The sequence below is a fragment of the Urocitellus parryii genome, chromosome 7 (genome assembly GCF_045843805.1).
Source record: "Urocitellus parryii isolate mUroPar1 chromosome 7, mUroPar1.hap1, whole genome shotgun sequence".
Classification (NCBI taxonomy): Eukaryota; Metazoa; Chordata; class Mammalia; order Rodentia; family Sciuridae; genus Urocitellus; species Urocitellus parryii.
The window spans coordinates 33,662,820-33,689,483 of record NC_135537.1 but is presented as its reverse complement, the minus strand read 5'-3'; the positions used below and the strand labels follow the sequence as shown (position 1 = coordinate 33,689,483).

The 26,664-nt window shown below is 36.4% G+C and overlaps 2 protein-coding genes across 4 annotated transcripts in view; one reads left to right on the top strand and one right to left on the bottom strand.

The window, feature by feature from the left end:
• Positions 1-721: 721 nt before the first annotated feature.
• Positions 722-19,409, bottom strand: Slc25a32 (solute carrier family 25 member 32). 3 transcript variants are annotated; one of them, XM_026383138.2, is made up of 8 exons: positions 18,918-19,404; positions 13,005-13,155; positions 10,201-10,286; positions 8,966-9,126; positions 7,376-7,489; positions 6,903-7,048; positions 5,794-5,949; positions 852-915 (listed from the first exon to the last, which is right to left on the bottom strand). In XM_026383138.2, exons 1-7 carry the CDS (start codon positions 19,069-19,071, stop codon positions 5,811-5,813), a joined length of 951 nt encoding a protein of 316 aa, XP_026238923.1. In that variant the 5' UTR covers positions 19,072-19,404; the 3' UTR covers positions 852-915; positions 5,794-5,810. The 3 variants fall into 3 exon arrangements, with proteins under 3 accessions (XP_026238932.1, XP_026238923.1, XP_026238920.1); XM_026383147.2 differs by lacking the exon at positions 5,794-5,949 and having other exon boundaries at positions 722-915; positions 18,918-19,409; XM_026383135.2 differs by lacking the exon at positions 852-915 and having other exon boundaries at positions 4,600-5,949.
• A 93-nt stretch (positions 19,410-19,502) lies between these two features.
• The window catches only part of Dcaf13 (DDB1 and CUL4 associated factor 13), a 37,560-nt gene continuing 30,398 nt past the window's right edge, over positions 19,503-26,664 (top strand). The window contains exon 1 of the mRNA XM_026383126.2: positions 19,503-19,668. Coding sequence (XP_026238911.1) covers positions 19,599-19,668 — 70 coding nt within the window. The 5' untranslated portion in view covers positions 19,503-19,598. The remainder of the gene's footprint in view (positions 19,669-26,664) is intronic.

Sequence of the window (26,664 nt, the reverse complement as noted above, 5' to 3'; positions counted from 1 at the left end):
CTGAAGGAGAGTTAAGGAAAATTGACTGGGTACTTCACGCACTGGAGTGAAAAATGATCAAAGTATAGATATATACTAATTCATGGACAGTTACTGTTGCTTTAGCTGGATGGTTAAGGAACTAGAAGAGCAAAAGAAAACGGTAACAGGAAATTTCTGACAAGATGTAGTGGATGGATCTCTGTGAGGATATTTGTGTCCCTTGTCAATAATGACTACCAAAGTGCAACCAATGCAGAGCACACTCTTAAGAATGAGGGATTGCCAGACAGGGTGGCACATACCTATAATCCCAGGGGCTTGGGAGGCTAAGGCAGGAGGACTGAGTTCAGAGCCAGCCTCAGCAATGGTGAGGCGTTAAGCATCTCAGTGAGACCCTCTCTAAATAAAATACAAAATAGGGCTGGGGATGTGGCTCAGTGGCGAGTGCCCCTGAGTTCAATCCCAGTAGCTGCCCACCCCCCCCAAAAAGAATAAGGGATAAAATAATACAGTTGGTATGTCAGTTTTTTCTCCACCCACTTCAGTGCTTTCAAAGATACTAGGTAACCTTATAAAGGTCCCAAAGTACTTACTATTCATAAAGTGGCATCAATTTCTATAGAAACAAGAGCCCATTACATGGCAGCTGATTGGAAAGTAAGAGTTTAGGATCTATACCTATGAAGCATTCAACTACAACCAGTAATAGAAAAATCCAACTGAGACCAACTTTTAAATGAAGAAAATTTATTTTCAGGGATATATGTTGAAGGATAGATGGCGAGTTGATTCAGAATCCCATATATGTGACTTAGAACAAGGTTTCTGTCAATCTCTTATAGTTGCTTCATTGATGTTGACTCTATTTTGGACAAACTTCACCAATTCATGATCCTAAATTGGTTTCCAGGAGGTCGGAGAGTTATATGCATCCTCATTCAAGAAACAGCAAAAAGAAACATCTGTCAACATACTCAGGAAAAAGATATTTAAGTGTTACTTTGATTGAATTAAATAACTGCCACTTCCAAACTGGCCATTATCATTAGCAGAGATGGTACCTTCAGATTGGCCTTGCCAATCAGGGCTCACCTCTGGGGAGGTGAGGCCAGTTCCTTCTAAATCATAAAGCTGAGAATGGAGGGAAAAGGTAGGTTTTGAAAGAAATTCAGGCTACTTCTCCAAGAAAGAGAAATAGACACAGGGCAGTCAATAGCAGGAATTCATTACAGATATTTCCTATTTACTCTTTTAGAAAGAAGTTCAAAACTTTAACCCCAAACCACATATTTTCTGTATGTTACCTAACACATATGATTAAGAAAAATCATCTCACAGTATTTATTTATTTACTTTAAAAAATATTTTTTAGTTGTCACTAGACCTTTATTTATATATGGTGCTGAGAATCAAAACCAGTGATTCACATATGCTAGGCAAGCACTCTACCACTGACTGAACCACAACCCCAGTCCCTATATTTATTTTAATAATCACTACAGAGAATTTGCTATAAAATTGGTAATAATACAATTATTATTGTATTATTCAAAAGAAATCCTAATGACTTCTGAAATCAAACACACTTTAGCTGATATCCCTATTTTAGTGTGCTGTCTAAAAAACATGACACTCTAATTGTTGTCAGACCACAAAAACATGTATTGAAATGGAATGGCCATCTTTACAAAGCATGATACCCATTGCTTTGGGTATCTGATCATAGTTTCTGATGCACAGCTTCAAGTTGTTCATTTTTTGGCTTGTCTTTTAGTACTCTACAGTCATGTTCTGGTTTTTCCTTTGCCAACCTCTCCCACCTCCATCCCTTCCTAGACTCAGAATACTTCTTCATGATAAAGTTTACTTTTCCGAGGCTGGGGTTGTGGCTCTGTGGTAGCAACTTGCCTGGCACGTGAGAGGCACTGGTTTCAATCCTCAGCACCATAAATAAATAAGATAAAGGTACTGTGTCCATCTACAACCCCCCAAAAATTAAAAAAAAAAAATAAAGTTTACTTTTCCTTTATCAGTTGAAATCCAAGAAGAGCCCACGGTGAAATACATCTTCACAGTTCACTTACTACCTTAGCTATTTGCAACCTGTCCTCAACTTCTATAAATCGAATCTGCTTAAAGTTACCAATAGCATCAATATTCAAACTACCAAAATATTTACATGGTTGATAACATACTTTTTAAGTTTGCTTCTCCTATCTGATTGGTCTTCCTATCACCCCTAGCCATGTCTCTGTACTAATTACTCGCACTTCTCTTTTATGGAATAAAACCCCAATAGGTTTAGTAAGGTTCAGAGTTAGCCACTGGCTGTGTGTGTGTGTGTTGCTGGAGATTGAAATCCCAGGGCCTTATGCATGCAAGGCAAGCACTCTACTAACTGAGCTATATCCCGAGTCTACTGGCCCAAGTCTTGCAGCTCACTTTTTCATTTATTATACTGACAACTTACTGCTCAAGACAGGCCACCTCCACTTCCTGCTTGCTACAATTTTCTTTAGATTTCCTTTATAATCTTCCATCAAGGCCCAGTTTAAATATTTTCCCTTTCATGAACCCTGTTCTAGTTCCCTCAAACTGTAAATCACCACCTCTGACTTGATCAACCATGTCTAAGGTTGATCTTTTTTTTTTTTTTTAATTTGTTCTACTTAGTTGTACATGACAGAAGAATGCATTTCAATTCATCATACACAAATGGAGGGCAACATTTCAATTCTCTGGTTGTACACAGTATAGAGACACACCATTTGTGCAATCATACATGTACCTAGGGTAATGATGTCCATCTCATTCCACCATCTTTTCTATCCCCATAACTCCTCCCCACCCCCCACCCCTTCACCCAATCCAAAGTTTCTCCATTCTTCCCATGTCCCCCCCACCCATCACAGATCAGCATCCACTAATCATAGAAAATATTCGGCCTTTAGTTTTTTGGGATTGACTTACTTCACTTAGCATAATATTCTCCAACTCCATCCATTTACCTGCAAATGCCATAATTTTATTCTCTTTTAATGCTGAGTAATATTCCATTGTGTGTGTGTATATATATACATATAATATATATTTATTACATATTCTTTATACATTCATCTATTGATGGGCATCTAGGGTGCTTCCACAGTTTAACTATTGTGAATTCAGGTGCTATAAACATTGGTGTGGCTATATCACTATAGTATGGTGATTTTAAGTCCTTTGGGTATAGATTGAGGAGTGGGATAACTGAATCAAATGGTACCACCAACTCTCGACTAAACACCTGTAACCTTCCTAACCAGTATCCCTCTTCTTGCCTGTCTCCTAATTATTTCTCCAGTCACCAGAATGATTTCTCAGACAATCTAAACTTCTTACCATGGCCTACAAGATCTGGTTTCTGTTAAAGTTTATTTGTCCAAGAACTGTTTTAAATTCTTTTTTGGGATTAATTCAATTAATCCTGTCAATAATCCTATGGCTCATCTAGATCCCTTTTACAGGGCTGGTGCATTTGTACACTAGTTGCTACAGGTGTTGGCTGCCAACAGTTTTCCACCCTTATTTGGAGGACTGCCCCTACTCTTCTTTCCCTTCCTTATCTGTTTTCTTTATTCTGTTATAGAATTTTCCTAAGAGTACTCCTTCAGTCATTTGCCCAAGAATCCCCATCTCAGGCACTGCTAGAGGAACTGATCTGAGACTTAATTTCACAGATGAGAAACCAAGAGGCAGGTGAAATGATCTGCCTTAGGTCAAACAGAAAATTAGGAGGTTGAAACTTGAAGCTAGTCTGATTTACCAGCCTGCACTCTTTCCTGCAATGCTGTAATGGTACTTCTCCAACCTCCCCTCTCTCATTTATCCTCTAGTCAAGTTAAGTCTTGCCTGAGGGCCTTTGTAATTTCTATTCTGACTGCCTAGAATAGGTTGTCTCTATTTTCTTGTAGTTTGTTTCTCCACTTCTTTAAAAATGTTCCAAATATTACTTTCTCAAAAAGACCCTGCCTGACACAAACCATCCTAAGAAGCCAATACTATCCTCAATTCTGTTTTCATTTTATTTGCTTTCAACACCTGAAATTATACACAGATTTGTTTTTTGACACTTATTCTAAAATGAAAATCCCGAAGGCAGGAATGTTTTCTAGCTGATTTACCACTACATCCCTGAAGCCTGGTAACTGGCACTCAGTAACAGGTAGTTGATAGCTATTTGTTGTTGAATGAGTGAAGTAAGATCTCCTTTCTCAGACCTCTTATAGAAACTCTCTGTAGAAATTTCTTGAATGTTCTTAATCTAGAACTGTAGTTATTTAATGCAAATTTTATTATGTAAGCTTATATGCTCTTGGAGGACAAGAATTATGATCTATTAATTTGGGAATACTCGGCAGGATTCAAATGACGGTACCTCTAAAACTCCAAATATCAACTACAGCTTATCTTTCCATATAGGTATTAATATTAGGATTTCATATGAATACAATATAATCCAAAATATGAAAAAAAATGTCATGCTTAATTTATAAAGCATTCCTATGCATGTTACAATATGGATTAAATACAATTAGGTACTCATCATTTCATCTTTATTTTAAAAACAATGCCATTTCCAAAATATAAAAAATAGACCTATTTTCAAAGAACCATTAAAATATGGCTTTGAAAACCATAATATTTTATTTACAACAAGTAGATGGTAGTGCAATAGCACACAATCATGTTTATGATAAATAAAGTGTCAGTATTATTCTGGCATCTTTTTGGGGTAGGCTTTTATACCCCAAAGAGAGTTAGAATGACCTCAACAAGTAAAGATCAATAATAGTCATTAATGTAATGTATACTTCAATATGAATTAGAGTGACCAATGTAGATTGATCATTTATTTGGGAACTGGATCCATACATCTGGAAATTAAAGTAGAAATTTAAAACTTCTCCTTTTTTTTTTTTTTTTAGTTTATTAACAAACACATCCCAAATACTCCAGCATTGGTAAAAGGGAATCTACTGAGCATTTCTCACAAGTGATTCATAGCCACACATGCTAAACAATGGCTGTCATAGCAGACCCTAGAAGTTTAGATTTTATAACTTTAAACTACATTAAGTATTTATGTCCCACACCAAGAACTAAGTCCAGGATTACGTTTTAAATTATACTAGAGCCATGGGGGAAATAATGAGCAATATAATGACAAAAAATGTTAGCTATTTCTCAGAATATTACATAATTCCTCAAATTTCTACAGTTGGTGTGTTCCAAATGAATTAAAACTAAAGCATGTTTACAATGGACTTTTCTAAAATATCCCCACTTAAAAAGATCTGGATTTGGCTAACACCTTATTCAGTAAATTCTTAACACCTTATTCAGTTAATTGTTAAAGTTTAATTTACCCTTGAAACAAACAACATTCTTTTAAGAAGCTGTTTTCTTGCTATTGCACAAGGTCATTTTAAAGTCAATCCAGGCAAACAAGATCAGAAAAAGCAGCAGATTTCTCTAATCCATTTAGCAAATGTTGCAAATTAGTTTCTACTTGAACAATCAAACAGAGAAATGTCTGAAACTCTACAGTTGGTGTCAGTTTTAACATGTTGATGTCAGCCATGACAGGTAGAAGTAGCCAAGTCCCATATATATGAAGAAGCAGAAATGATTGTGAAGACTTAGCAGCTCTTCTAAAGATTAAAGACAGATTATGTTTATGAGCCATTTTGCTGTGTGGCATTCTTCTGAGTTTTATGTCTCAAACACAAAGGAGCTTGTTGCTGTCTTGGGCAAACATACTGAAATTACCTTTCTTTCTTTCTTTTTTAGCTTACTTTCTTGTCTCTAAGGCCAAGTAAAAAATGTGAGACATTTTCATATACCACAAAGGTAATACAGCAGGCTGGAGTCACTCTAATCAAATTGGGGGCAATTCCTTTGTAAAATCCACCGATGCCTTCTTTCCTTTAGAGGGAAAAATAGATATATGCTTAATTTCCTAAACAGCAAGCCAGAAAAGACAAATTTTAACTGAGACAGGACAGGGAGTAAATAGTCAAATCTTGTTCTGATTTAAGTAAAAATATAGTTTGTAGCCATTTGTAGGGGCCTACATTCTTTTCATAAACTGACTAAGAAAGGGGTTGGGAACACCTCAAAACTGAATTGGAAAGTGCTTTCAATTAACCATCTTTGAAATGCTTTTACTTGTACGGATATGCAGCAGTTTTAACTGATCTACTGTAAGCATTAAAAATCCCATAGCTTATATAAATGCCCACAACAGTAAATATAACACATATAAAAATTTATTTCCTTGATGCCTCCAATATGGAATAAGGCCTAGGAACTTATCACTTAGGTTCTCATTCAGTATTTCTTGAATTGAACTCAATTTACCATTATAAATATTCTGCTCTGGCTTTTTAGAATTAAAGGTAGATAACAGTTTATTCTCATAATGAAAAGCAAACATCTCTTCCATACTGGGGCCTTCTAAAATGTATTAAACTAAGTTTTACACATTCAATGCCAAATATTTACAACACCTCAATTTTATTATTTTTTCATGTATCTCATTTTTTTTTTCCTTGAGATGAGGGTCTTGCTGTGTTGCTCAGGCCAACCTCTTAATTCACAATCCTCCTATCTCAGTCTCCCAAGTAGCTGTGTCACCACCTCCAGATCACATTTTATTTTTATATCCATCTTGTCAGACTATTTAGTCTGTTTACAAATGAAGAAATCAAGTCTCAGAGAATTAAGACCATGCCTACACAACAGTAGTAGTTAATGGGAAAGCAGCAACCATTAGCCATATTTTTTACCACAGCAATTTGGCCTTTGTTATACAACATGTACAGAATAAAATAAGTAAGGCACTTCATCACAACAATTCTGATATTCTGCACACTCACCTCCATGTCTTTGCAATTACATCCGTTACACCATTATAAAACATGTGTTGATCCTGAAGACGGGCTCTCACAACTTGATATGGGTATGTTGCTGCCACAGCAAATATTTTGGATAGTGCAGCCACAGATATATATTCTACTGTGCTCTAAAATGCCAACACAAAACATTTACAGACAGGACTTCTTTAAAAATATAGAAATAAAAACTATAAAGGACAAAAATATTTAAATAAACCTTTAAATGAAAAATACTGTTTTTCCTCTTTAATGCAAACTCTATGTAATTATGTGGTTTCACTTTAAACATATGTGTATCATTAACTTAACATATAACTGAATATTTAAATACAAATTAAATTAGTAGAGTCAGTATTCATTATCACAGCAATACTACCAAAGTACGCATGACAAAATTTCCATCTCTTAAATGCCTATACAAGTAAATGATATCATTTTTACAAGAATCATCTTACCAGTTGGGCTTCCGGTAATCTATTGATATGCTGGTTATATTTCAACTTTAGCAATTCATATGCCATAAACTGAAGGGCACCATGTGAAGTTCCAAACAGCCCAGGAATAAATCCCTAAAAGGGAATAATTAAAAAAGAGCAAAAACTAAACAACTTTCAAAGAAAGATACATTTAAGTCAAATATATTCTCTCTCCTCTTAAGTGTAGTACTTTAAGCAAAATTTTATATAAGGTTAAAATACTATTCTTTTACTTTATTTTTTAATTTACGATTTGGATTTTTGCCCAGCATAGTGGCATAGGCCTGTAATTCCAGTAAATTGGGAGGTTGGGATAGGGGGATTGCAAATTTGAGGCTAGTCTCAGGAACTCAGTGTGGCCCTAAGTAACTTAGCAAGACTCTGTCTGAAAAATAAGTGGGGGGGGGGGCTTGGGATGTAGCTCAGTGGTAAAGCCCCCTGGGTTCAATCCCCAATACTGTCTGCCCCTCCCCACCTGCCTCCAATATGGATTTTCATGTTAGTTCTTCTTTAAACAGTACATGTATAAACACAAAGACAATGCACACCATCAAGAACCAGGTATGAGCAGGCAGTTAGATTCTGGAAAAGTGAAAAAGAAAAGGTAATGATAATTCAATTAAGTAAGTACAGATATTCTAAAAGAATAAGGCAAAAAAGTGATGGAGGAAACACAGAACTGATTTATTTCCAAAACTTTTGCTTATAAGTCAGTAGTCTATAACAACCACCTCATGTTATTGATTTTAAAAACTAGTACATGATTCTTAAAAAAACCCCTAAAATTGAATAAATCTAATTTTGATTTTAAACTGTGGATGACTGAAAAATAAGTACTGTGGGAACTAGGTGTGGTGGCATATGCCTATAGCTTGAGATAATCAGGAGCTTGAGGCAGGAAAATCACAAGTTATAGAACAGCCTGGTATACAGTGAGACCCTATCTAAAACTATAATTTTTAAAAAAGAGCTAGGTATGTAGGGGTATGTAGCTTAGTGGCAGAGCACCAGTCTATCATGTATGAAGCCCTGTATTCAATCCCCAAAAGTGTGGGGGAAAAATTTATAGGAATAAGACACAGGTGGGAATGGATGATAGAGAAGCATAAAATGGGGGAAAAGGAGTTATAAAATCAGAAAACAGATGTTAATGCCACTAGTAAGATATTTTGAAATTATAACAATAGGCAAGGGAGTAAGGTTTTTGTTATTTAAAAAATTCAAGTAAGGTTTGAAGTTTGTACAATTTACAGTAAAATAAGATGCTATCAAACTCACTTATCTCTTCTCCAGATATGTTATCCCAACTTGGCTGTCTGACTTACTGAAAAGACACCTGACGAAGTTTTAGACAATTCTCAAACCCACCAGTGTCATGATGATAGAGAATAAATAGCTTAAAATACAATTTCAATATTATAAGTTACATTTGAGTTTTCATTCAATTGTATCTTGCCTAAGGGAGGCTTCTTTTTAGGACTGAATCCAGGTCATTCAGAAGAGAAACAACAGAGCCAAGAGAAACTGCAATTTTCAGTTATGAATATATATATATTGATGACTCATTACCTTATACAATCCACGCACACCTTCATACTTATATATTTTCACAAGTGCATCAAACATTCCTTTATATTGCCGCTGTGAGGAGTTAACAACACCTTCATACTGTAACATAAGGCGAGTTTTTGTTACCCATAATGGGTTTGTAATGCAGAGGGTCATGGCTCCTAAAATCAAATTTAAAGAAGATTACTCAGCATACAGGTGTTTTTCTACTTAATTCAAACTAAAATACAGTCCATTATGTAAAGGAGGAGGTTACCTAGAAGCTGTACCTGGAACGGCAAGATGTGGTCTTTTTAGGGTCAAATCGTAGACATAATTTTTGAGAGTTCTAAAAAAATTCCTCATGTGGGAGTGAGAGGTAAGTTAAGAGGGAGACAGAAATGAAAAACACTTCGGGATAGCAAAGATGCCTTGACTCCTAACCAATGTGGCCTGGTATAGAAAATAGATGGAAAGGAGACACAGATTTTAGGAGCAGAAGACAGTATAAACCAAAGGGGCTGAAGGTAAAAAGGAAACCAGGAACCCAGCATCTCAATAATCTGTGCATGTACACACATATGTCCAACTCTTTTATCACAATCTTTCCCAGACTCATTCAAAGTAGCTACTCCCCCTCAAAAACTGTGTGATGCAATAAGTCATAACTCACATTCTTCACTGAAAATCACAACTTTTACAGAGAAAAAACTAACTAGGCAAGTTTCTAATCTTCTACATTTCTAAGGAGACCTTTATTAAACCAATATTTGTTGAGTCTTGTTATGACTCTGCTAGCAGCTAGTTATTAAAAAATGAGTGAAATAGTCCTTGCTTTAAAAAACAATCAGTAAACATTAAGAAACCAAGGTAGCAAGGTATCAAAGTAGGATTTATAAAGATTTATGGGTCTCACTTTGTTCTCTTCTCTAGATAGTACACAAATATAAGTTGATGAAATGAGGCTACTAAATTGAATACTTACAAAGTTGAACTTATACTTAAAAAAAATATACCAAATCATCTTAATCTATTAGGGATTCATAACTTTTTTCATTTTTCCACCCTTTGTGATAAGTACAATTTTTGAAATCCAGAGTGATCAATAAGGACAATCCTAAGAAATATTATGTGATAACTACTTAATATACTTAGATAAATTTACTTAAATTCTGGTGTCCAAAGAAAAAAGACAAAAAATAAAAATAGAAAACAAGTTTGGAAGGTGATGTTTTATATTTCACACATTGCCTTACCAGCTTCAGCAGCTGAGATGAGGTATTCTGTTGCCTCTAACCGTTCAGCTCTTCCTTCTGTTTTATATGATTTGATGGCATTGTAACTGAAAGAATTAAACATGAGCAGTTTAATTTAAATAGATGTCTTAAAACAGTAAAATCTGTTTTAAAGAATATGTAACTTAATGGCACTATCCCCAAAGTAAAAGTCAATGAAAAATACAACTACAAAATGAGATCTTATTTTAAAAAATGGACATGACAGAAATGGTTTACTATAGGATTACACCACCTCTCTCCAACAAATATATATGGCTGGCAATACATATGTAAAATATTTTAATCACATATTCAGCAGTTAATTTAAAAGGACAAGAAAACGGGGAGTATGGAAAGATGTAACTGTGATGCAGAGACTGGGAAGAAAAGGCAAAGGAGAGTCCAATTTGTGCTTAACAAATATGTGTGCTAAGCATCTATGTTTAGGAACTTCCTTTGCTTTCTGACAGATAAACATCAAATATAGATCTTTCTTAATAGATTAACAAGGATCATAAGTGGCATACAAATAAACACAGTAAAATACATAATAAAATGATAATCATAAGAAAAGACACAGTAAAATAAGAGATCCAGAAACTAAGAGATCACAGAAGGCTTTATGTTGGAAGTGGCACTGAGCTGTGTATTCAGATGGGCACAGTTCCAATAAGGAAAGAGATGAGCATGGGGAAAAGTGACAGTAATAATAAAGTAGATGGTAAGATAGTAAAAACTGAACCTCAATCGAGTAACAGAGATTTGGGTTTTATCTGGCAGAAAACAGTCACTAAACATTTCATTGCAGGGGAGTCAAATCAGGCCTGTTTTTTCTAAACACAAATTTTATTTTCCTCTGAGAAGGATTCAGTTGAATCAATATTTTCAGGTTTTCCCAACACAATTCTAACATTAAACAAACTTTTATTATAAGCAATTCTCATCACATAAAGCTAACTCATATGGCTTGTTCTTAGAAACTCTCTTGGACAATATACAGAAATCAAATTCATAAAGTATTCTTTCCGGGCATGGTGGCACAATACCTGTAATCCCAGATACTTGGGAGGCTCAGGCAAGAGGATCACAAATTCAGAGCCAGCCTGGGAAACTTAGAGAAATCCTGTCTCAAAATAAAAACTTAAAAAGGCTAAGGATGCAGGTCAGTGGCAGAGCACCCAGGCTCAATCCCCAGTACTATAAAATAAAAACAAGCCCAAACATATACGTGTGCATATATCCATACAGTTTACCTGAATATGTCTTTGGGGTGAAAATAAGAAAAACTTTTAAACAAAACAAAGGCTGAATTTTAGTTTGTTTTCACTTTAAAAATTTATTTTAAGATTGGTTTGGATACTGCCATTAACTTATGAGATTAAGTACAATATATAACACAAAGGAGAAAAAAGGAAAGACACAGGTGTTGATGTTTTCCTAAAAATGTCCTCTGTTAAAAGAAAGAAAAGCTTTCTCATTCGTAGATTCAGTCTCAAATATCAGAGGCAAGCTCTCAGCTACATGTGCTTCTCCACAGCAGTGCCATGTTGCTCCCTCCTTCTTATACACTCAACAAGATGAATATACCTGCCATAGGCTCTTTCTGTGGCTTCTTCAGAAGGCATGCAATAGAAGTTATTTCTAATAGTGATGCTATCTGACTGGTGAAGGAGTAAGAAAATGAAAATGAACATGCTGGGAAGATGGAGCAGGTCACATAAGAGTATAAAGTGATATGCTTCAAAACCTTTTAGCTCTTGCTTTCTTTTCTTGATCAGGCTCTTAAGTTATATGTTTTTAAGGACTCCAAATCTGCCTTTTCTTGCCTTTCCAAGTTCATTATGAATCAAAATGCATTTCTGGGTTTCTTTCTTTCTTTGATACTTTAGTGAGGTAAAGTACCCAGGGTGCTTTACCCCATTTTTTTTCTGAGACAGAGTCTTGCTAAATTGCTGAGATTGGCCTCAAACTTGCCATCCTCTTTCCTCAGCCTCCGGAGTCATTGGGATTATAGATATGCGCCACCACACCCAGCAAATCAAATACATTTCTGTAAGTCATCTCAAATATTTCAAGAATCTGTCTGAGCATAAATAAGCAATGATGTCAGGATACTTTTTAGTATTTATAAAATATTCTATTTTAGTATTTATAAAACTTTCTAATCTTGTATAAGTGGAGGAAAAAGTTATCTTCTTTTATAAAAAATAAATACCAAAGAGAACTGAAATTCATGATTCATTTTAGACAAGAGTTCCAGGTTCCTCCAATCTCTGCAATACTTTGCAAAACTACTAATAAATAACAAGTAGGTATATTCAACTTTTTCTAGTCTATTTTGGCTGTTAGAAATGCTCAAGAGTCCTGATATGGCCCAAACACCTCAGAAATTCTGAGGGTGTCTTAAAACTTCATTTTGAATTGTCCAAATTAGATGTTTTTCAAATGGCTTTAACTAAGATAAAAAGTTCTCTTCTAATCTGTGAGTATTCTGCTTATAAAAGAAATCAGTTAAACATCTTGCCCTCCTGAATTCATAAAAATGGCTTCTATAAGGGTTTCCCATTTCATTTCTTCATCCTTTCCTTTACAAACTTTCTTCTAGACCAAATGCTTCTGATTATAATAGCTGAAAGCAAAGGAAACTAATAAGCCATTTGCTAGATCCTTCCAATTTCCAGAACTGACTCAATGACTCATCTTTCTTCATTAACCAGTATAAAAGCCACCAAAACAAAAATTCCTTTTTATTTAATACTGTGAAATCTCCCAGATCTACTCACAAGAAAAAGTAGAGTCCCCAGGATAAACCTGCACCCCAAACATTTGGAGTTACTCCTTGATAAAGTCCCCGAAGTCCATCAAGTTTCCAAATGGTAGTCAAGCAATGTAAAATTCCTTTATATTTTGGTCTCAGTTCCAATCCATCACTCACTGCATTAAAGGATACACAAAAATTCTAGTTCAGAATCACATATAAACATAGATTCATAAATTAGCTATATAAAGAAAAAATTCAGAAGAAAACCCCTTATTAGGAAGGAAAAAAGTATTTCCTAGGATGTTCTACACTTTTAAATTAATGTTAATAAATTTATCAAAGTATTTATTGAGCACATACTAAGCACCCAAGTAATATTTTAGGAAGCATCAGATTGGCTATTAAACAATCCTCCTGAGTCACTGGGATTACAGGCATGTTGCCCGAACACCTACCTGTAGTTTTTTATACTGCTTTTTCCCTACTCAAAGAGAATATAGAAACATTCCCCCTTGCTTTTATGTAGATTCCAAAAATAAGACTTTAAAAAAATGTGATAGTTTTCCATTTCACAGACATTCTATCATTTAAACTATCATTCCCCAATTTTACATGTTAATTTTCTTTTTCTATTACAAAAAGTTCTCTAAAGAATATCTTGTATAACAGTTTGTATGGATTCTTTTTTTTTTTTGGTACTAAGGATTGAACTCAGGGGCATTTGACCACTGAGCCACATCCCCAGCCCTATTTTGTATTTTATTTAGAGACAGGGTCTCACTGAGTTGCCTAGCACTCACTTTTTGCTGAGGCTGGCTTTGAACTCTCAATCCTCCTGCCTCAGCCTCCTGAGCTGCTGAGATTACAGGTGTGTGCCACTGCACCTGGCTTGTACGAATTCTTACTTCTTTAAAATTAACTATTAGAAGGGGAATTGATATGGCCAGGCGTGGGTATAATCCCAGGATACCTGTAATCCCAGCAATTTAGGAGGCCGAGTCAGGAGGATCCCAAGTTCAAGGCCAGTCTCAATAATCAAGACCCTGTCTCAAAATAAAAAATAAACAGGGCTAAGGTTGTAAGGTAGAGCACCCCTGAGTTCAACCCAAATACACAAAAAGGAGAAGGGGAAATGATATGTTATAAATACATATTGAAATTGCCCTCCAAAGAGTTTACAGTTTATTAGCCACAAATAAGCATGCCCAGTTCAATGTACCCTTGCTTCTACTTTACTCTGTGTAATAAGCATGACAAAGAACAACCACTGGACTTGTGTTTCAGTGTGAGTATACACTGAATATATACTATTGGATAGCAATGGTAAAATTTATTTACTACTAAGAGTTGTGGTCAAAAAGTGCAAAATGTTGGCTGGAGATATAGCTCGGGAAAGAGCCTGCCTAGCAGCCACTTTGGACCCCACTGGGGAACAAAACTAACCAAATTATACAGTTAAATTGTGTGCATATACAAGTAAGTAACAACTAATTCCACTATTATGTATAATTACAATGCACCAATTAAAAAAAAATACAACAATTGGGCTGGGGATGTGGCTCAAGCGGTGGCGTGCTCGCCTGGCATGCGTGCGGCCCGGGTTCGATCCTCAGCACCACATACACACAAAGATGTTGTGTCCGCAGAGAACTAAAAAAAATAAATAAATATTAAAAATCCTCCCTCTCTCTCTCTCATCTCTCTCTTTCTCTTAAAAAAATTAATTCTGCAATCTGTATTTGGGGTAAAAATGGGAGTTCATAACCCACTTGATTCTAATGTATAAAATATGATATGTCAAGAGCTTTGTAATGTTGTGAACAACCAATAAAAAAAAAAATTAAAAGAAACCTCACTCATTATCTCCCTGTCTCCATCTTCAATATCTCCCTTCCTTTTATTTATTTATTTTTAAACCATCAGAATTTAAACAGGCTTAAATCTCTCTTGAGTTGCCTCGTATTTGATCTCACTGCCTCCGTATCAGTTTAGCTGCTACAAATGAGAAAACAACAATCCAACTTTCTCACCTCCATAGCAATCTAGTCTGGGCTTTACCTATTACTTCAAGGGCTCTAGTTAAGGACCTCCAAGTGCACTTTGGGAGTCCTCTCTTCCTTAAGAACCCCTTAGTGGCAGCTGACATTGTTTATCTTCTAAAACACCTCTTTGTGTTGGCTTGCCTCATCCCACATCCTCCTGATTTTCCTCTTCTTTGCCACTAAATTTTCCTGGCCTCCTTTTCCTCTGCCCATCCTTAAATGTTAGTTTTTATAGGCACTCTTTCTACTCTCAACTAAGTAAATTCACTGCTATCCCTGTGTTCCACTTTCTTGATCACTATCCTGATCTCTTTCCTAACATCCAGCCCTAGATACTGTTTTTACATGGCTTAACTTTCTGGAATTATTTTTTTACTTTCGTTTCTAGCATTTAAATTTTCCCTTCCACTATACCAAACTATGCACTCAGAGCTTCAGACTAATAACATATGTTATTGAATCAGACTTCCTAGGATTGAATCCTAATTGTTAACAATTATTGTGTGACCCTGAGTAAGACATGTGATTACTCTCATATCTGAGCTTTCTCATTCATAATATGAGGGGGGAAAAAACCCCAAAATAAACTCTAAATGAGTTAACACCAATTAAATGAGTCAGTATTAATGAGTTAATATATGGACAGTGGAGCTAGGGATATAGCTCAGTTGTACATGCTTGCCTAGCATGTGCAAAGCCCTGGGTTCAAGTCCTAGCACTGTTAACAGACACCCCAAACTTTTTTTTTTTTGGTACCGCAGATTGAACCCAGTGGTGCTTAACCAATGAGCCATAACCCCAGCCTTTTTTTTTTTGTATTTTATTTACAGACAGGGTCTCACTGAGTTGCTTAATGCCTCACTTTTGCTGAGGCTGGCTTTAAACTCCTGATCCTCCTGCCTCAGCCTCCCAAACCACTGGGATTACAAGCCAAACAAACATTTAAAGCACCTGGAAACATGTCTAGAAAACTGCAAGTACTAAAAATATTAGTTTATTTATGCCACTGGTTCTTTCAATACCACATAACTTTGCCATGTGCTAGTCTTGTTACTGTACACTATGGTTTCTTGATTAGTATTACAGATTTATATTCTCCTTTCTTCCTACTTTCCCCTAAAAAAACTCACAAATCTTTACAAATGGGGTTATTTCAGGAAATTACTATTTTTAAACATTCTTATTTGCTGGGGTTCCTGCCATTTTTGAATCCTTAAAAATTATTTCATGAAGTTAGAACAGATCTCAAAGATCACCTAACCCAATCCTTCCACCCAACACAAAAATATCTTCTAATCTCTGTCTGAACCACTTCTATTCATCACCAGTTTTATTTCATAACACCATAATGTTGTCAGGCCAAAATCTGCTTCCCTATAATTTCCACTCAACTTATGTCTGACCTTAGGATCAACCCAAAAGGCAGCTCTCTCCCCCATGGAAGTTCTCTATCTTAAAGATTTTCCCCATTCCAAGCTAACCTAGTTTCTTCAGTTTTCTCACATGAAATGATTTCCAATCTTTCTGACTTTGGATATCTTGAAATTTCAACTCACATTCAGAACTCATAAAAAAATTCCAGGTTTGGTTTAGTAGCACATACATTCAGGACTAAACTCCCATCATCAAATATTAACTTTATTTTATTTTATTTTTTCAGACATTAATTTTATTAAATGGTTTTAGTTATACGAAAGAATAAAAACCATGGGTTAGAGCATTGATGCTGATGACCAGATGCTGTATCTCCATTACTCATCTAAATTTTCCTCTTTTCTATTATATCAAAGCCACACTGTGGGCCTTATTATTCCTCTCAATACCCTATATGTAATAACCTACACCCTACTAGTTTTCCACTACTCTCCCACTTCATCAAGATTACCATCTTCTCAAGATACCAAGAATTTTCTTCCCTCAGGTATAGTCTGCTTCACAGCATTGTCTTAAATTCGTCAACCAACAATACTATTTCTCAATGATCATCACAACTGCCATCCTTTCTGCTCCTAAACAAAGTTGCTGAAAAAAGACATCAAGTTATACAGGCCCACACCTGCAGCCAAGCCCAAATTCTTTCATTCACGTTCAAGCCACTGTATACTGGGATTCATAAAGGCAGTATGGTAAGTAGTTAAGTGCCAGAGGGTTCCATAATTGGACTCCATGGGTTCAAATTCCAGATCTACCTTTACATTCTGTGACATGGGCAAGTTAAGTCAATTTCAGTTATCCTCCACCTGTATAAGAGGATAATAAACTCACAGGATAGGGAACAAGAATGTATCTAAAGCTCAGGTAGGCATGGTGGCACACATGCCTATAATCCCAGTGGTTTGCAAGACTGAGGCAGGAAGATCTGAGATCCTGTCTCTAAATAAAATACAAAATAGGGTTGGGGATGTTGCTCAGCAGTTAAGTGCCCCCAAGTTCCTCCAATTCCCAGTACCAAAACAAACCGACCAACAAAGAATGTTTCTAAAGCTCTTAATTCATTGCCTTTCTTCTAGGAAATACTCCTAGCAAATGCTCAATGAAGATTAGCTATCAATAATAATCGTAACTATCTGTATAAGTATCAGAAACTCCATGAAATTATCCATAATTTTCACCGATTTTCCTTCATCAAATTGCTTAGTGTCTTCTTTCTGCCAAAGTATTAATTCTCCTATGGAGAACCTCAAGATCCAGTCTTGCATGGAACCTTTACAGATGCATATGGCCATCAGCAATTATGATTTTCTCATAGCCTATCTGTATTCCTATGTTGTATTTTGATTTGTTCTACTATGCCCTTGATTTTTGTTGTCTAGAATTATCTAACATTACTACTAAGTCTCAAGTCTTACAATTAGACACTAAGTTCCCTGAAGTCAAGAATTTTATAAAACACTTTTGTAATTAAGAGATACATAAGAAGTAAATAAAATACCTAGTATTACTGTAAGATAAATCAAAATTGCAAATCGAATGCTCAGGGCAGGACTTAACTTGTATTAATAACTGAAATAAAAGAAAACAGTTTCCAAATGAAGTTACCAAAATTTATTTTGAAACTATCTTTTACAGAATTTAGTGTTGAGTTTAACTTCTAAACTGCTAATAATTTGAAAGCAACTCCATTTTGAAAATCAGCACCTACCCTGCCAGGCATGATCTTCCTGTTAGGCCCACCCTCAATGACTACCCAACTACGGGAAACCACAGCAAAGGCGCCAAATAACAATCACAGGACCACACGTTATTTTTTAACTACTCCATTGTACCTGACTATAATAGTTTAGAAGTTTTTTTCAGCAGGCTGCTGCGCCTTGCAGAGGGCAGCCTGGCAGATATTCTCTGTCTTTGCTTGAACTCAGAGATGTGTGTCCAGGATATTTGCGCCAGTTATCCTAATACATATTCACTTAAACAAAAGAATATCTGGATCTGGCTATTTTTTCGTTCAAAGGACACTGTACCACACTGTACAAATCAAAAACCAAAGAAACTTTGAAGATAATTCTATCCCAAACTCTACCCCAAGCACCTGGTACTTTCCGTTCTGCTTCCAAACACGTGGCTGACCTATGATTTCAAAGTACCTCCTGGAGTGAATGAGTCGCCCTGTGACAGCCAAGTCCTAAACTGTCACAAGCCCATTTCCTCCCCCCCCCCACACACACTTTGCCCACATTCCCCATCCCTTTCCTCGGGGAGCGGGAAAGAGAGAGGCCAGGCCTTGCTTTCTCAAATCCAGTTCCTGATGAGGCAGCGTAAAAAGCATCTTCTTCAACGCTCTCCTCCTTGCAGTACAGAAGATACAAGGGAGAGGTCACGGCCCCTTTTTGAGTTTCCACCACTCAGCCCGTGCTTGCAGCGAGAAGGACCCCGGTGTCTAGGCGGGCTCTTACCGGCGAAGCGGATCTTCACGAGGTCGAGCGGGTGCAGCGCGAGGTTAGACAAGACCCCGCCGCTCACACCAGCTACCAAGTTCTCATACCGGACGTGGCGGAATACCGTGCTCCACGCCGACGACCCGGGCGCCGACTGGCCCTGACAGTTCATAGGCTCGGGGCCCGACGAAACCACGGCGCCCAGGGCCGCGGAGGTGGAACGAGATGCAGTGGCCGCCACTGTGGCGACGGTCGCCGCCCGGGAGCAGGAACCGTAGGGCACGAGCCCACTTCCGGGACTGGCGAAAAAGCTCCGACGGCCGGGTAGCGGGAACAGAGCCCGGAGACCTTAGTGCGGAGGGGCGTGAGGGGGCACGGCCACACGTCAAGCCGGTGGAGGGCGTGACGGAGGCGGGTTGCACGCCTCCACCTAGTGCCCGCCCTACCTCCCCGGCTGAAGCAGCATGCTTGAGCCAAAGGACGTGGACGAAAACAACAGCTCAAGAACCGCCCCCTGCCAACCTTTGCCGGCACTACTACGGAGCGCCGCGGGATTCAGCTGAGCCCCGCTGGCAGACTCGAGGTGGTATCACGTGACAGGAAGTAGTCTGCGAGAGGCGGAAGTGGAGTGTGCGGGAGGAGGCGGTGATACTGACCGGACTGAGAGGCTCGTGGAGTCCGAGAGGTAGAGCCGCCAAGATGAAAGTGAAGATGCTGAGCCGGAATCCGGACAACTACGTACGCGAAACCAAGTTGGATTTACAGAGAGGTGAGGGAAGGTGATTGGGAGGGGCGTCTTCTGCCAGGCTTAGGTTCGGCCTCCACTTCCTTGAAGTAAACGAGTGGGGAGACCAGCACTTCGGTTTGGTTGTTTTCCCAGGTTTCTTTCGCCCAGGGGAACTTTGGATAGTGTTGTTGCGGAACTGGGCAGCGGGTATGTTTTTTAAAGTCCTTTTTTCCCCCCTAAGAATTTTTAGCGGTAACTGGGAGTTAGCAATAGGGGGAAATGCTTCCGCCTCCGCAGGTTTCTGTTGTTGAAAAGTGGAACTTGAATGAGCCACACTCGTGTATTGAAGGATTTAAGGATTAAACAGGCTTCTTTAAAGCTTTCCAGCTTCTGTAGTCATTTTATTTCCACTTAAAATTACTTCTGCTTATGGAAAGAAACAGATGGGTTTTAAAACTATCAATTTTCGCTTACCAAACCATCCCTGTGAAAAGTTTAAGGGCAGAAAGGGTAAAGTGAAATTAGTAAGTTTTATTTATAATTAACGACCTGTTCGCTCATTAACATGTCGACCGCTTATGAACTGTGATTTTGTTTATGAAACCTAAATGACAAGAGACCAAGCTTGTGTGGACAGACCATTGTAAGTGAAGAGAATAATACCTGCAAAGGCTAGGGCTGTGCCTTCTTTCTCAGGCATAGAAGGAAGGGCCAGGTCTTTGGAGTTCGAATGAGGGATAAGCGATTAAAAATGAGGCTGGAACAATATTTCACTTATGATTAATAGAGATTTGCCAACATATTTATGAGCATTGCTAAGATGTAAGTGTAAGGGTAAGTAACAAGACGGGGATATTCCCTAAAATGCAAATTAGATTTGTCCTTCAGACTTGACATCATCCACAGTCATTGAACCTCTGGTCCCTACTTCATCTCCAGTTTCACCAATCACTACTTTTCCCACTAGTAGCTTATATTCATCCTTGCCAACATGAGTGCATTTCAGGCATTCTCTTTCAGATTTCCTATGGCACACACCTTTCCCAGTTAAGCTGCTCTGTCTGGGAAGCTTTCTTTGAACAATAATTTTGCATATTTATTCCCTGCACGGACTCACCTCCACTTCAGTAGCCCTCTTTTATGACATTTTAATACTTTTGTCAGTGTTTATCATAATGTCTTGTGGTTATTACTTTGGTGAATTGTTTTTCCCATCAGACTATACTTGCAAATAGAGGGAAAATCTTTTTTGGTGTTCACTGTTTAAATAATAACCTGGTACATAGTAGATGCTTTATGAATGTCTGAATGAATGAATGAATGAATGATTGAATGGGCAGGTAACTGGTCATAGAATCTCAGTGTTAAGATGTTCTTATTCATCTAATCTTGTTATTAAGGTATTTTTTCCTACATTTCCCTATTTATACTTCCTGATGGAAATAACAATAAATGGAAAGATAGAAGTTTTGGAGCTCTGTAAAACAAAACAAGAAAGACATTTATTGTCTTTATTCCATTTTTATCTTAAGTGTTGTTTTCTTTAAAATTTTACAGAATATTCAAGAATTGGGGTAAGCATTGGGGAATATGTTTTCTAAAATCCTATGGCAATTCTGATGCAGCTGGTTAATATGTGTGAGAACCCCTTACATAAGTATATGCAATGAGATCTGGGGATGTAGCTCAGTGATAGAGTGCTGGTCTAGCATGCACAAGGCCCTGGGTTCAATTCCCAGCACTGCAAATATATAATAAATGCAGTGAGTTTATAAATTATTTTGTCTTCAGTGCTGGTGATGTATGGTAGGTCCTCCATCAATATTAATTGAATGTTTCTTATTGACTGGATTATGAATTTAGGGGTGGACAAGATGTTATCTGAAAAACTTATAGAAGCCATAAGATTTGAATAGAATCTAAGGGGTACATAGGGCTTAGATGGGCTAGAATGAAAGTTGGAGTAAATTCTTGTTGGAAGCCATAGTGTGTGGAAGAATTCAAGAGTGGAACAGTACAAGACAATTTTAAATGACAGTGGGTAAACGTGTTGTCTGGAACTGAACTTCAGAAGGAACTTGAAACCAAACAGGTAGATTTGGGCCAGATTGTAGAAGACCAGAAAGGAAACTGGAACTTCTGGTCTTCTAGAACTTTATTCTATAGGTCATAGATCTCTGAAAATGGATGTTTGGGGAGGGGCATTTATTACAGTGTGGAAAAAAAACAATTGGAACTTCAATTTATTTCCAATCTTAAAAAACGAATGAATTTTTATTTATATAATATTTGGATTGATAGGGACGATCTTGTTTCAGCCATGTTAAAATAGTCACATACTACATAATACATACATATTCATATATCCTGAGGAGTGAAGGATTGACAGAGCAATATTTCTAGCTTCAGCATTTTGCAGTTTATATCTATTGGGGGATTATAACTTCTAAGTGATGAAAGGACCATGAAAATCTTTTCATGTAGAAGTTCCTTGGTTTTATTATAGCAAAGTTCTTGAAAGAGTTATGGAACATACAGTGAATTAAGCATTTCTTAAATTTGGCAGGCTTCTGTGCTTATGAATGTGAAGTAGGAGGCTTTTTAAAGTTTTTCTTTTTTAGAAAAAAAGTGTAACAATCCTGATATTGTCTTGTACCAGACTAGAACCTTTTAATCTATCACAGTGTTCAATTGTATTCAAATTTTTAACCATTTTTAATGATGAATGGCAAAATGACTTCAAAAAAGACTTGTAATATGTAGATATTATTTTGATGATGTATGCTTGGAAATATATCCACCATTTAAAAATTTTTATACTGAAAATGATGAAAGTGTTATCTATAAATATTCATTTTGCCTTTGAAAAATTTTGGAAACAATGATCTTTTTGTTGTTGTTTTTGAAACTGTTGAAATAGCAGTTTTGTAGGAACAACAGCTGTTGACATCAGAGGAGGTAGAACTTTTTGGGGGGTATGGGAATTAAACTCAGGGGCACTGAGCCACATCCCCAACCCTATTTTGTATTTTATTTAGAGACAGGGTCTTACTGAGCTGCTAAGCACCTCACCGTTGCTAAGGCTGGCTTTGAACTTGAGATCCTCCTGCCTCAGATTCCCAAGCAACTTGGATTACAGATGTGTGCCACTACGCCTGGCTAGGTAGAACTTTTTAAAACATGCTTCAGAAATAGACTTTGCAAAACTTATGGATAGAACTGAAAATTAAATATACTAAATGAATGTAGCCAACTGTAGACTTCTGTTTGGATCTCCTTACCTTTGTGAAGTACAGGCAGTCCCTCACTTTCCACAATGCTGTATTAACTGAACCAGTTCTCCTCTTTGAGACATTCTCAGTGACTGAAGTCACAGGTATTACCATGGGAATGTGCCACACAAGGAATTGGTTCCAGGATGTTTTCAATGTCATTAATATAGTATTGTGCAGAAGTGTCTGAGTTCTTTTCAACTATGTAGCCCTTAAAACCAAATGCTGAAACAAATTGAGATTAGACTAGAACCTTTTAATCACAGTGTTTAATTGAAGTTTATTTTTAAATTTAATTATTAGTGCATATTGATTGTGTGAATTAGTGGATTTCATTGTTAGGTTTCCCTCCATGCATGTAACATGATTTGATTGTATTCAACTCCCTACTAACCTTCATCCCCTTCCCTGAAAATTCCCCTTCTTCTTTCATGTGATTTTGTGTTTTTTTTTTTTTAATTTGTTTGTTTGTTTTTTAGATTCCACATGAGAGAAAGCATGTGATACTTGTCTTTGTAAGTTTGGCTTATTTTACTTAACGTGATGCTCTCTAGTTCCCACCATTTTCCTGCAAATGACATGATTTCATTCTTTATGGCTGCATAGTACACCAAATAAATATTCCTGGTACTCTCTTGTGTATATATATCACATTTTCTTTATCCATTTATCTGTTGATGGTCTTTTAAGATGATTCCATGACTTGATTATTGTGAAAATGCTCCATTGAACATGGGTGTGCAGGTATCTTTTTTATATGCTGACTTTAATTCCTTTGGGTATATGCGGAGAAATGGTATAGCTGGAATGTATATGTTCTATTTTTAGTTTTTTGAGGCACTTTCCTATGGTGTTTCATAGTGCCTGCATTAATTTACTTTTCTACCAATAGTGTATAAGTGTTCCTTTTCCCCTTGCATTCTCACTAGCATTTGTTATTTTTATTTTCTTGATTATAGCCATTTTGACTGGGGTTAAGAAAGAATCCCAGGGTAGTTTTGATTTGCATTCGCCTTTAGCTAAAGACATTTTCCATGTATTTATTGGCCATTTAGTTTTTCTTTTGAGAAGTATCTGTTCAGTTCACATGCTTATTTGTTGATTGGATTATCCGTTCTTTGGAACTTTTTTGAATTCTTCATATATTTCAGATATCAAGCCTATGTCTGAATAGCTGGCAAGATTTTCTCACATTCTGTAGGCCGTCTTTTCACTTTGTTGATCGTTTCCTTTGCATCCTTTGCAGTGAAGAAGCTTTTTAATTTGACGTAATCCCATTTGTCAGTTCTTGCCATTAATTCCTGAACAACTGGAGTCCTATTTAGAACTTCACTGAATCTTGAAGTATTTGTCCTATGTTTTCCTGTAGTAGTTTGGGGTCTTACATTAAGGTCTTTTTGAGTTGATTTTTATATAGGGTAGAAGGGATCTAATTTCAATCTTTTTTTAACAAGTGTATGCCCAGTTTTCCCATACCATTTGTCAAAGAGGCTATCTTCTCCAAAGTCTATTTTTGGCACTTTTGTCAAGAATCAGGTGGCTTTAGATATGTAGGTTTATTCCTGGGTCCTCTGTTCTATTTCATTGATTTACATATCTGTTTTTATGCCAGTACCTTGCTGTTTCTGCCATAGTGACTGTATAGCATATTTTGAAATCAGGTATTTTGATGCCTCCCTATTATTCTTTTTACTCAGGATTTCTTTTGCTATTTTGGGTCTTTTGTACTTCCATATGAATCTTAGGACAAAATTTCTAGTTCTGTGAAGAATGTCATCAGTATTTTGATGAGGATCCTAGATTACTTTGGGTAGTGTGGCCATTTTAACAGTATACTCCCAAATGATGACAAGGCGTTCTTTCCATCTTTTAGTGTAGTCTTCAATTTCTTAACAGTTTTATATTTTTCATTATAGAGATCTTTTACCTCCTTCGTCAGATATATTACTAGGGTTTTGTTTGTTTGTTTGTTTTTGAGACTTGTGAATAGAATATTTTTTCCTGCTTCCTTTATCTGCAAGTTCATTATAGGCATATAGGAAAGTCATTGAGTTTTTTTTTTTCTTCACATACACAGCTTTTATTTTGAAAAATAAAATACAAAAGTCATCAAGTTGTGAAGTTGTAAATGTATACAGTAGTCACTGATTTTTTTATATGTTGTTTTTGTGTTCTGTTAGTTCAATAACTTTATCAGTTTTAATTTGTCACCAGTCTGTTTGGTAGACTCTTAAGGATTTTCTAGGTATAGAATCATATCATCTACAAATAAGGATAATACAACTCTTCTATTCATCCCTTTTCTTTTGCCTGATTGCTCTAGCTAAAGTTTCTAATACCGTAATGAGTAAAAGTGATGAGAATGGATACCATTGACTTGTTTTTAATTTTCGAGGAAAGGCTGATAGTTTTTTCCTTATTCAGTATGATGTTGGTTATGGCTTCATCTCATATGTCCTTCATTAGGTTGAGATGTGATCCTTTTATACCTAGTTTATTCAGAGTTTTTGTCATGAATGTTGAATTTTATTGATGGTACTCCTGCATTTGTTGAAATGATCATAATGATTCTTATCCTTAATTCTGTTTATATGATGTATTACATTCATCCCTGGAAAATACCTTGATAATGATGTATGATCTTTTTGGTGTGATGTTAAATTTAATTTGTGAGTATTTTATTGAGGATTTTTGTACTTATTTTCAAATGATTTTATAGTTTTCTCTTTGGTTTGGAAGAGTTCCTTTCTTTTCTCTTTTATGGAATAGTTTGAGGAACACTGATTAGTTCTTTGAAAGATTGAATTCAGCAGTGAATTCATCCAGTTCTGGGGGTTTCTTTGTTGGGAGGCTTTTTATTACTGCTTCAATCTCACTGTTAGTTTTTGATCTATTTAGAATTTTATATTCTCTTAATTCAGTTATAGCAGTCATATGAATCCAGAAATGTATCCATTTCTTCTAGATTTCCAAGTTTATTGGCAGTGGCATATAATTTTAAAAATATTCCCTTATAATCCTCTATATTTCAGTAGTATGTGTTGTATTATCCCCTTTTTCATCTCTACTTTCATTTATTTGGGCCATCTGTGTTTCTCGATTAGTTTGGCTAAGGGTTTTTCTATTATTTTACCTTTTCAAACAACCAACTCTTCATTTCATTGATTCTTTGTATTCTTTTTTTAGTTTCAATTTCATTTATTTCTGCACTAATGTTTATTATTTCTTTCTTCCAACCAATTTTTAGTTTGGTTCTTTTTTTCCCTAAGACTGTGAGATACACCATTAAATTATTAATTGGAGATATGTTTTTCCAATGTAGGCACTCACAGCTATGAACTTTCCTCTTGTAATTGCTTTTGATGTGTCTCTCAAAATCTGGTAAGTTATCTTTCCATTTTTATTCGATTCTAGGCATTTTTTAATCTACCCACCTACCCCTGATTTTTTCAGTGATACCCTGCTTATTCAAAAGTGTATTGTCCAGTCTCCATGTGTTTGCATAATTTCTGAAGTTCCTCTTGCTCAATTTCTTCGTTATTCCATTATGGTCTGATAAGGTACAATTTGTGTGTGTGTGTGTTAAGATTTGCTGTGTGAATTAAAGTGGGATCTTAATTTGGAGAAAGTTTTATATATATGCTGCCACTATTGGGATATTCTGTGATGTTTGTTGAGTCCATCTGATCTATAATGTAATTTAACTCTGATATTTCTTTGCTGTTTTTTTTTTTTTTTTTTGGCCTGGATGACCTGTATATTGGTG